Genomic DNA, 11,826 nt, shown 5'->3' with positions numbered 1-11,826 from the left:
AGTCTGACCAGAAGACAGGTGACTATAACGATATGTTGTATCTTTGTATTATTTACTTTGTGCATAGCAGTACAAATGGATTTACAAACAACCTCACGTTAGTTTAACATCTGAGAATGATAAGAGTCTACTGAGGTGTATAATTGATTAAATGTCTTCGTAATTCATCAATGAGGTTTTAACATTCACAAAAAACATAACCCAATGTTTTTGGATTCTATACTGTTTGGGAGGATCAAAATCCAGTCAACAGATTTAAGAAGAGAACAAAAAAGAAAAGGCTTCAAAAGGTAAAGCTGCTTCTCACAACCATATTTCCAGGTGCAACATTTTTTCTCCATCTTTTTTTAAAATAAATTAAAAGTAAAACAAAAATCTATTGCCAGACGTCATCCTCTTTAATTACAAAAAAAAATTATTTAGTAAAGAAACATATTTTCACACAAAAACATGAAATCAATGTCAATCCATTTGGAGAGCAGATGGTCTGAATAATGAGTTTGCATTTTTGGTCCACTCCGTTATTAATTATACTGTATATAATGATGTGAATCTGTATGACTGCTTGTTTTACTCTTTTTAGCTTCTTTAATTAACCCTCCACTTTGTAAGAACCTGAACTTTGTAAAAAAAAACTCTAAAATGTGTTAACACACCATGTGGACCATGCTGACTTCTTGTAATGATGTGGATATAAAGTGATGGACATTGGTGTACATCATCTTATAATGGTGATTCTACTTGTGCAATTACAGCACCCCACCCCTAGTTTACAACACCGGTTTTCTGTTAAAGATTTGAAGTCTCAAAGCCCAAACCAAAGTTGAAATTGAAGTGTAAAATGGTGGAGTGTCCCTTTATATGCTGCTACCACTAAAGACTATTTCACTGGAGGGGTCTGTCACAAAATTTGACAAAAGTCTGCCCAAAAGAACATGGGTTTAAAAATCCAAATTGAAGAGTAATAACGATGAATTACTAAATTGTTTCTAAATACTTCCAAAGTACTTAGGCCGTTGTTTACAAGTTAGTCTGCAAGTTGTAAACTATCGAACATTCATGAGCCTCTTTTGTCAATTTATGTTGATAAACAAAGGAAGTTTTAAATCAACCAAACCAGGAAACACCATGTTCAGAAACATTTGTATTTATAAAGAGAATACGTTTATTATACCAGAGTATGTGTTAGCTCCCACATAGATTATGAATGTACATGTGATGTGAAAAAGAATTTCCCCTTGGGGACAATAAAGTCTAAAGTCTATTATTCAGGCACTTACCCATCACTTAAGCATTAACTAGAAAAAACAATGACACGTATGGGAATGTGTTTGAATCAGTCTGCTCCTTCTGTGCTGACTAAGGGCACAGCTGAGATGTAGTACGCCCCCTCTCTGAGATAACTCTTCAGACGGATGTAGTGCTGGCTGCCCAGGATCTCTGCGGCCGTCGACGAGCCCACGATCGAGCCCACCAGTTTAAACTTGGCGTCTTTGACCTCCTTCGTCTTGCTCGTCGAGCGATCCAAAATGAACTCCATGAAGCTGGGCGTGGCGGTCATTAACTTCTGACCCCCACAGCTGAGTCGCGATGGCCTGGTAAACACACGCAGATGAAGATTTGAATATTGAAGGTGGAGTCAGCAATTGTGCGCTGAAAAAATCTGCTGTTAATATAGAGCCTAGGCTCTCTAAAAGGGAATGTAGACAAAAGGTCTGATTACAGAGTCAAGGCCGTGTATTTTTTTCAGTACACACACACACACAACACACACACACAGTACGGACAAGTAGCAGATCACGAAGAGATATTCCCTGATTGTGAAAAAAAAAAATGTTTGACAACAACATTCTCCAGAATCGCTGACTCCACCTTTATTGGAGCGGTGTTAATGGAAAGATGTTTAAAGAGGACCTATGATACTTTTCTACTTTTATGACCTATAAACGTTGTTATAATGATTTATAGTCATGTTTAACCATACTAGAGTATCAAGTAATTACGTACATGCATTTCGACGTATTCCCTGTTGACCGTCTGGGGTGGCTGTGCAGAGCACTAAAAACTATGGCAGCCAGTCGAGCCGAACTTGTTCAAATTTCCGGTATGTGTGTGTCACCCGAATATTTTTGCCATATATGGTCAGGCAAGCTCCCAGGTTGCTATATATAGCAGGGGGGTGACAATGCTAGACCAGTGCTCGGTTAGCTCAGCGGGTAGAGAGATCGTTTACGAAGCAGTAGACCCGCGTTCGTGTCCCGCCCGGGCTGATTCTATGCAGACATTTAGAATCACGACTTCCCTTCGCAAGGTAACCAATCACAACGGAGTTGGGTTTGCAGGAAGGCAGGGGGCGGAAATGGCAGAAGCAAAGTGTTTACAGGGCCTGTTGGATCGCCAAAATAAGAGAAAGAGCTTCCAGAAAAGTAGTATAATAGGATCTCTTTAAGTGTTACCAAACAAAATAATATAGATCTATGATTCTACCTCCCCCCATGTTATCAAAAGTAACATAGGAAGGAAATTAATGTAGTTGGAAACAGCTGAGCACTTACTGTGAATATCTTCAGTGCCCCACAGTGCAGCTCTGGAAATGGCTGAATGCAGATGTTACAGACCATTTCCATTGGCTGGTTAGACAGAATGTGGAACCAGGACTCTGTCAGGGCCAACAGGTCTTCTGTCTGATGCTCTGGCTGCAATAATAAAAAAAACAATACAGATCCATAAACTGATACAGGTTTTTGTCTAAAGATGCCACGTTTAAAAGTAATAAATATTCCTGACATACCTGGAGAGTGAGAATCTGTGATATGGCATCCAAGCTGCGCACTCTGAGTTCTGTAGCTCCGGCGCTGGCGAGCTTACTCATCCTTAACCACACGGCCTTGAACTTTTCTCCTGAAGACACACAGAGAATCAATCAAGTCACAAAGATCCCAAGGCATCAGCTAGATATTCCTAAAATACAAACATTGGTCTTCATTCAAACATAACATGGGACAATGTTGGAAAAATAAAAAAAAGATAACAAGCTGTTAACCGGTTTTCTGAAGGACCTGCTTCCCCTCCACAGTGTTTCCCAGTAATCCCAAAGTGTCCAAAGCCACACCGGTCATCACAGGGTCCGGGTCTAGAGCCATCTCAAACACCTTGTTCTGGAAGACCGGGTAGGTTTCACACACCTGCTGTGGGCTGTCCATGATGGCCAGGTTCCCAAAGAACTTCACCAAACCTACAGGGTTTAAAAGGAATAGTTCAACATTTTACATTTTTAGCGATTTGCCTCACACTCATGCATTTGACTCTAGTATTAAACTGTTGTATTAAGTAAAGGAACAGGCGACCTAAATACAGGATCCTATCTCTGATGATGAGACGAGGGACATTATCAGCAGAGCATGAAAGCGGTCAGGGTTTTTTTTTTTTAAAGAGACTCACCGGGAAGGTAGAGGGATGAGAAGGCGTCGGTGTCTGCCCCTTTGATCATGTTGGAGATCTTTTCCATGATTCCCTGCTGGGCCAAATACTGCCGGCCGTGCTGACTGCGGGCTAAAGAGGTCACCAACTCAATAGCTGTGGATCTGAAGAAACAGAGAGCACAAAAAAACACACACAAGATACTTTAAATTTAGGAGTCAAAAGGCACTCAGACAATGGGAAAGTAATCGGGAAAACTTGCGTAGGAAAATAGCATCAATACATTTCCCCATCTCTGTATTCATGATATGATTAAATGTTTTACCTGGCCAATACATCATCTCCTGTCAGTTCTCCGAGCAGCTGAGAAATGAAGTCGCTCTTGGCGCAGTAACCGAGGGAAATGGGAGATGCAGACGAGATCTCCACCACCAGCTGCAGGCGGAAAGAAAAGTCCGTATTAGGGAATCAACATGAGAGCTGTTTTACGTGCTAACATTTTTATACATTTCAAATCACACACAGACACACATATACAATTTATAACATAAGATTAGTCACATTGAGCAGAAATCATATACTGGGGGGGAAAGAAATACAGAATCTGTATTTAGCATTAGCAGCCTTTCTAAAAGCCAACATTGCTGCTCCCTTGGCAACGGATTAAGATTAGCTAGGAGGAATCAGTGATGAAGTGTTTCTTCTTCCAGCTGATTACAGGCTGCAAGATGTTTTCATGAAAAGAAAAAAAAACTGTACACTGAGCAAATGTATAAGCTCATGAGTGATTCATTCAAATGGTAATAATATATAACTGAATCCAAGTGCCTACGTTCTGGCATCATTCCTTCTTATGATTAGTCACTTTTTCCACTGATTCCATCCAAATAAATGTAAAAATGTATGTCACACAAAACAAAAAGGTGACACTTTTGCATCCTTGAAAACGTACCTCGTAAATTCTGTATCTGATGATGTCACTCGTGGCCATCACATCTTTCATGACTTTCAGCAGGTCGCTCTGGAACAACTTGTCTAACCCCGGCTTGGAGTGACTCAGTTTGGCCAAGGAGCAGATGGCCTGAGGAAACAAAAACAAATCAATGACCCCCTCCACTGTAGATACATTCAAATTTCAATATGTCAGCGCTTCAAGTCCTCACCTGTTTTGCCACAGAGATCTTCTCTTCTCCAATGCACTGGATCACCGCTCGCAGAATGTCGTGGTTGTTTAGGATTTCGGTGGCAGCTTCAGGGTGCTCCACCATTCTACCAATCTGACGGTGAGAAAAAAAATTTGATAATGTGTAGCAGTGGTTTAAAGGGCAACTGCATGTATGTATGTCTGTGTGTGTATGTGTACTGTGTGCGAGCAGTGTACCTGTGTCAAGGCCAGTATCTTAACGGTTTCATCAGGGTGGGTCAGTCCTCCCTGCAGCTCAGCTCTGTAGTTCTGGACCAGGTTCACAGGACTGAGGGCCAGTAGGATGCGGTCAAGGATCTCAACGCACAGCTCAACCTGCTCCCTGCAAACACAGCTCACTTTAGCAACTTCATCGTTTGATGGCTGATACTATAATTAAATACGGGCCCGAAAGTATTGAGTTATCCACCATATTTATTATTTCTACTTCTTCTTATTTCATTAGCAAATCGGCCATAACTCATAAACCATAGGTCCTATCATCATAAAACTTGCTGGATATGTGCAGAAGTCATGTGGTAGCATGCCCCTCGAAGCTTGTCGAGACAAACCCATATGGGGCGCCACAAATGAGAAAACCATAATTAAAAAAAGCAAAAATGCAATGTTTGACAGGCCACGCCCCTTTTCCCCTGACTGGTTGACTTGAAATGTCTTACACATGTACAGCTCATGGTGCTCTACAATAAAGCCTCTTGGACCATAGGGGTCAGCCAAAATAGTTTTTCTTCCCTAATTTACAGGACCTGAAATACAGTCAAGTGACAGCCAGACCAAAGATTCGCCTTGCAACTGCTTGGGACGAGACGGGTTTAGAACGTCGCGGGGGAGAAATCGCAGCGGTGTGAACTGCTCGTTGCAAGCCGTTGCAGAAGATTCATCATGTCAAATCGCAAGGTCCAGTTTTAGAACGTCTCAACCGTCTCGTCGCAAGGAGTTGCGAGTTGAAAGCAGTTGCAAGGCGAATCTGGTCTGAACTGGGTATAATGTTTAGCGAGATAGCTCAAAAAACATGGCCGCCCTTAACGAAAACGTCTTCGCGAGAGCGGCCATTTTTGCCAGGATTGCAACCTTCAATTGGCCACAACTTGGAACCATAGATAGCTTGGAACTCGAGTTTGGAAAGGGCGCAGCGGCGGTTCGTAGAAGCGTTTGAGCCCGGCCGACGGATGGGGCGCCACCGATGCGGGGCTGGCGGTCGGCCTACTTCCGAAATCTCCGCGGGATTTTCTATTGTACTATACTATTTGCATTTGAAACAGTTAAAATACAGATTATTTTCTCTAATGATATAACCGATTTGTTGGCATTTGTTTCGATTAAAGAAACAATAAATCAATTTGTACATTTTCTATATATAACACGGTAAAAGTTTGATACTCTACTGATCTATATTAATTGTATATGCACCAACAGATCAGATTGCTAAAATCGTACACCCCATGTTTTGTTATTTTATTGACTTTTGAAAGATTGATTTAAGTCATTTTAATACCATTCAAGGCATTGTTATTAGCTTCACTTATTCGAAGTATTTTAAGACTTTCTAAAGCTCTTTCAAAACCCTGAAAGGACTAAACAAAGGAAACAGTCACTGTGCGTAGCCTGCTTCTTTATATGTCCATGGTAACCTGCTGTTTATTCTTGGTAGCATTTGTAGCCAATAGCTTGCTGACACCTAGCACAGGTAAAATGCAACCTAACTAGCCTATGTAACTTCCCATTCAGATATATTAACCTACTGTTCGTAACTTCGTATAACATCCAAAACAAATAATGAAAGCTGACTGACTCAGCAGTTAACAGTGTTTGCTGAGCAACATGACTTGTGTGCCAAACCCACCTGTCGTTTGAGTTCAACAGAGAGAATATCACATTGAGACGCTGTCCGCTCACTGAGTCCTTCAAATCGCTCACAGGTATTGACAACAAAGCTGTTTTTAAACTCTGAAGCTCCTCAATAGGATCTTCAACGCCGGAGATTTCCCTCAGGAGGCTATCTATGGAAGCCGCCATGCTTCTCAATGTTTTGGAACAAAGGAAACTACAGACTTCTTCTTCTCTTTCTGCTTCATCATTTCCGCTGTTGACATCCAACGTAATGGCGCATTACGGCCACCTATTGAACGGAGTGGGAAGCTCCACCTGAGGTCAGATTTCGAGTATTTTTCTGGGTATTCATGTTTTGCAATCTCTTGGCAATGGCATCCTAATTTTATCCATTCAATGTGTGTGTGTGTGTGTGTGTGTGTGTATATCTTTTTTTATGCACTTCGAGAATTAAGTCAAAATAATAATAAGTCTCAAGTGTGCTTGATATTGACTCAAAAACTCTTGTTTTCCTAAGCAGCTGTCTGCTCAGCTATTTTATGGAAGGAGGGAGACTGTTGTTGTCCCTGCCCACCCCGCCATCAGTGACGATGAGGACTCTGAGGACGAAGACGATGACGTGGCAGACCCTGACATTGTCCCACTGGAGTCGGCAGGTCCAAGTCACAGGGGCCCCTCTGCCAAGAGGAGGTGTGTGCGGCCTGCTGTGGAGGTGGTTGAAGAGGAGGAGGAGGAAGATGACCACAACGACGAAGAGGATGACTATGACGATGACATCGACCTGCCAGTACAAACGGCAAAGAGTAAAAAGACAGCAGCTAGGCCAACTACTTGGAAAAGAGTTGACCTGGACAACCCAGCCCTGCCTGAGTACCACCACTCTCCCCTGGATTTCATTTTAACACCCTTTCACTACTTTAGCAAATATTTCGGCCCAGAAGTGATAACACACATCACATATCAGACCAACCTGTATGCCACACAGAATGACATCAACTCTACATTCACAACCACTGAAGAGGAAGTGTTGACCTTTGTGGCCATATTGATGTATATGGGGATCGCAAAGCTGCCGGCTGTGGAAGACTACTGGGCAATGGATACCAGGGTCCCTCAAGTTGCATGTCTCATGTCATCTAAGAGGTTCAGGCTGATGAAGACGCTGATCCATTTTAATGACAATACTTTGATCCCTGGCACCATCGACCGTTTTTTTAAGATCAGGCCAATATTCGGCTTCCTAAATACAGCCTTCAGGAGCGAGCCACAAACCCCCAAGCAGTCTGTGGATGAGGTAATGGTGGGCTTCAAGGGCAAAAAAGTTGGCAGCCTGAGGCAGTATATAAAAAGCAAGCCCGACAAATGGGGGTTTAAGTTGTTTGCCCGGGCTTCTGCGGATGGCTTCATCCACGACATGGTGCTTTACCAGGGGAAGACTACGCTGGAAGCCCACGATGTCCCCCTGACGCCTGAACAAGAGGCCATGGGTGCCACCAGCCAGATAGTGTCTGTCCTGGCCAGCACCATGTCCTCCTTCGGTACAACAGCCATCTTTGCAGACAACTTTTTTACAAGCCTGGAGATTGTGCGGTACCTGAAAAAGAAGAACTGCAGATACACAGGGACAGCGAGGGACAACAGGGTAGGCAAGCCTCCACTCAAGGCCATCAAAGAGATGGCGAAGAAGGCTGTCCATCGTGGTGCATATGATTATGTCACCAGTGACGACGGGATCCTGGCCCTCAGGTGATTCAAAGGTTTTTATTTGTCACATACTCGTACAGTATGCACAGTGAAATGTTTTTGTGACATGTACTGTACTTCTGTGCTCAAATTCAAAATAAAATGCAATAAAATACAATAAAAGTTTTAGCGGAAGTTATATTTGAGTTATGGCTAATTTACTTGTGCTAATTTACAGGTGGAAGGATAACAGAGTGGTCACTCTTTTGTCAACAGACATGGGGGTGGAGCCACAGTCGTCAGTGTCCCGGTACTGCAGCGACACCAAGAGGAAGGAGGAAGTGAGCTGCCCTGCTGTCATAAAGAGCTACAACTCAAACATGAGGGGAATCGACAAGAGTGACATGCTGGTCCATCTGTACCGTACTCCCCTGAGATCTAAGAGGTGGTATATGCGGCTGTTTGGGTATGCGATCGATGTCAGCCTCACAAATGCCTGGGTCATCTATAGGCGGGACTGCAAGGCCCTTGAAATGGATGGCCTGTCACTAAAGAACTTTAGAAACCAGGTTTTCAGGAGTGCCAGCAGCATGAATGCAATGTCTCGCCCCCGAAGGAGCCACACATCTTTTGGCAGCCTCAGCACCGCTGTAGTTGTCCCCACGCCTGTCCGGGGACACCGCAGCCACACCCCAGATGTTGCTGTCCGGTTTGACCTGTCTTTGTTCCATGCCCCCATTTACACGAGCCGCCAGACCTGCAAGCACTGCAGCAGAGTGGGGAACAGCTTGCGCTCAAATGTAATCTGCAGGGTCTGCAAAGTTCATCTGTGCCTCAATTCGGACCGCAACTGCTTTGTCAAGTACCATGAAGCAGCTGCCTAAGAGGCCGGACTAGGCTAGACTGGAGTTTGAGAAATCAGTAATCAGTTAGTAAAAGTAATAATAGTACTAATAGTAATGTAATCAGTAAATATGTGCCTTTGGTGCGTGTTTTTATCAGTGAATACACGTTCTGTTCACTTTACATGCGTTTTTTAACCTGTAAATAAATGTTCCTTTAAATTTGTGTTTTTTTACAAGTAAATAAATGTTCCTCTGACTTAATATATGTTTTTACCATCAAATAAATGTTCTTTTCACTTCACATGTGTATTTTCATGTCTTTCAAATACATTTTGGGAGATTATTTTTTTTACCCTAAACGGGCAAGGAACCATATATGGTAACTTCATTGATCTTGATTTGCGACCTAAAAATTTAATATTTTTTAAAGAGTTGCAAAATTGTCTTGTTGTATCCTACAATAGCACTGTATGGTTGAAATTTAGAATTTCTAAGTATTTCAATGAGTGCCCTATAAAGGGTTAACCTTTAACCTTGTAGTGCATTTTTTTTCTTCTCAATATTCTATTTTGTCTTTCTCGAAACTCCAGAGAATCTGTAAGGATTGTACACTTGTGTATGAACATATAGTGTATGTTTTCATGAATGACATGTGTTTACAAACATACAAAATCAAAATGTCTCACAATTATTATTTTTTCATCAGCTGACCCTACTCTCAAACCTACTCTTCAATTTAAAGGGTAACATATTTTAATTTTTATGGATTTATGGATTTACAAGTTTCTCAATGAGGGAGAAATACATATTTAATTTTAAGAATTTTTCAATGCAATTCAATATTTTGTGGGGGAAAAACACATCGGATGCAAATTATTATTCAAAATGAAGCAATTTGTTGGTCTTACAACATGTCTAGCAGGGGATCCTTGATGCATTTGTGTTATAATCACCATTCCATCTCAGCTTCATTAATGTTGTATGCATGACGCAGGGCACACTCCTCTTGATGAACCATGTGACTAAGGGTCGGGTGCAGGGTTACATGCTGCTAGTGTTTCGTGAAAGTGGAAACCCTGTCTGTCAGCGAGTATTGTTATAGGAACGACTATAGCGGGAGGTCCTCTGGTCCCATACAGCTAATAAACAAAAAGGAACAAAAAGGCAGGAGTCATGCAGGTACAGTGTTTATTCTTTGCATCTCAAACATTTTGATCAAAGTTATTTTGGCTACTTTCATGGCGATTCATACATCTTTTGTCTCATGCTCCAGTGCTATCTGTGCAACCTGCGTACCCACCAGTGGTGTTTCCTCCTCTTCAATGTGCTGCTCTTCCATGCCCTGTTGTTTGGGGCCGACTTTGTGGAGGAGTACCTTCTGCAGCCCACGCCCGGGGTCTACACTGATGGCCTGGTTGTTGATGTCAGAGAGAAAGCAAGGAAACTAGACCTAAGCCATGCAGGGGAGAATGTGTCCCAGGCCTACCCCATCGCTAACCCTGATGCCTGCAGAAACACTGACCTCTTCCTTCTCGCCGTAGTCTTCAGCTCCACTGCGGATATCAACCAACGAGATGCTATCAGGAGGACATGGGCCAACCAAACACTTATCCAAGGCTTCCCAGTGCGGATTCTGTTCTTCTTAGGATCAACTCAGACTTCAGCTGCACAGAACGCCCTCATGACAGAGTCCCTCCGCCATGGGGACATGGTGCAGGGTCATGCTGTGTCTGACTCATCCCTCCGTGGCCCAACAGAAAGGACAGTGCTGGCACTCCGCTGGGTGATCGCCTTCTGTCCCGTGGCACGCTTTGTTCTGCTGACCAAGGACTCAGTGTTTGTCAACCTCCCTGCCATCGGAGGCTACCTTCTTGGGTTGCAAGGGCCCCCTGAGGACCTTTATCTAGGCAGGGTGATCCAGAGAGACTCCCCTGACAGGGACTCCAACAGTCCTGGCTTCCTGCCCCCAGCTCTCTACCCTGATAAGTACCTGCCTGAATACTGTGATGGAACAGCATATGTTGTATCCCAGGATGTGGTCCGAAAGGTGTATGTAGCATCTGCAGCAGTCCGCGCACCTGTGCCAGCTGATGTTTTTGTGGGTCTTTGTGCTCAAAAGTCTGGTGTGGCACCACTCCACAGTGCCAGGTTCTCAGGAGATAAGCATATCCGCTACAACGCCTGCTGTTACCGCTATCTATTCAGCTCAGCAGGAATGGAAAACCAAGAAATAGATAGAGTTTGGGCAGACCTGGGACAGAAAGGTGGACAATGCTCACTGGTTAAGACCTACTTTGGCCTGGTGATCTGCAAGACCCTCACATACCTAGATAAACTGTTATCTGGATCAACTCCCAGAGCCAATCTGAATCACGGGGTTAATTGATGGAGTGTGTGTGGTTAGTGAATGTGTGAGAATAATAGGAAGTGGGATTCAAATAGAAAAGAGAAGTGTGAATACATGTTTTGTTATGGTGCCCATGTGTTCAATAGAAGATGGACAAATCTGTGTTAATTTCTCTATCTATCTGTCTATAAGACAGATAACATCATTATAAAACGTTTTTAAAACTTTCAACCTGAAACACTTTCATATAAAAGTGCAGTGCAAATTTGAGATGCACTCCAATAGAGAAACCCTAAATTAGTTTCTCCTTGAGTGATTTTTTCAGATTAACTAACTAAATGGTATCCAGTTGTTTTGTTTAAGTAACAGTGTCATGATCTGATGCCTGATCCGGTGGTTTCCAAGTAGGTTTGCACAAAGTCAATGTGGGACATGCTGCATGGCACACTGGAAAAGTGGAATTACTAATGTCATTCATTTTACCTGTGCTTTTTCAC

At 42.9% G+C, this 11,826-nt stretch overlaps 2 protein-coding genes across 2 annotated transcripts; one reads left to right on the top strand and one right to left on the bottom strand.

Moving 5' to 3' along the window:
* Window positions 1–402: 402 nt before the first annotated feature.
* psmd5 (proteasome 26S subunit, non-ATPase 5) lies at window positions 403–6,648 on the bottom strand. The gene is given in 11 exon segments (XM_080047289.1): window positions 403–1,573; window positions 1,575–1,595; window positions 2,556–2,696; window positions 2,792–2,901; window positions 3,044–3,235; window positions 3,442–3,584; window positions 3,746–3,855; window positions 4,373–4,501; window positions 4,584–4,697; window positions 4,802–4,946; window positions 6,468–6,648. Coding segments are annotated over 11 exon segments (1,515 nt in total). The 5' UTR covers window positions 6,641–6,648; the 3' UTR covers window positions 403–1,336.
* Window positions 6,649–10,246: 3,598 nt separating this feature from the next.
* b3galt9 (beta-1,3-galactosyltransferase 9) lies at window positions 10,247–11,368 on the top strand (the record flags this gene model as incomplete). Its single annotated transcript, XM_080046586.1, has 1 exon — window positions 10,247–11,368. The coding sequence occupies one exon, from the start codon at window positions 10,247–10,249 to the stop codon at window positions 11,366–11,368; it is 1,122 nt and encodes a 373-aa protein (XP_079902712.1).
* Window positions 11,369–11,826: the final 458 nt, after the last annotated feature.

Source organism: Ammodytes marinus, assembly GCF_949987685.1.
Source record: "Ammodytes marinus genome assembly, chromosome: 18".
In the NCBI taxonomy this organism is placed as follows: Eukaryota; Metazoa; Chordata; class Actinopteri; order Uranoscopiformes; family Ammodytidae; genus Ammodytes; species Ammodytes marinus.
Note: the sequence above shows the minus strand (reverse complement) of the source record. Positions and strands in the feature narration are given on the sequence as shown.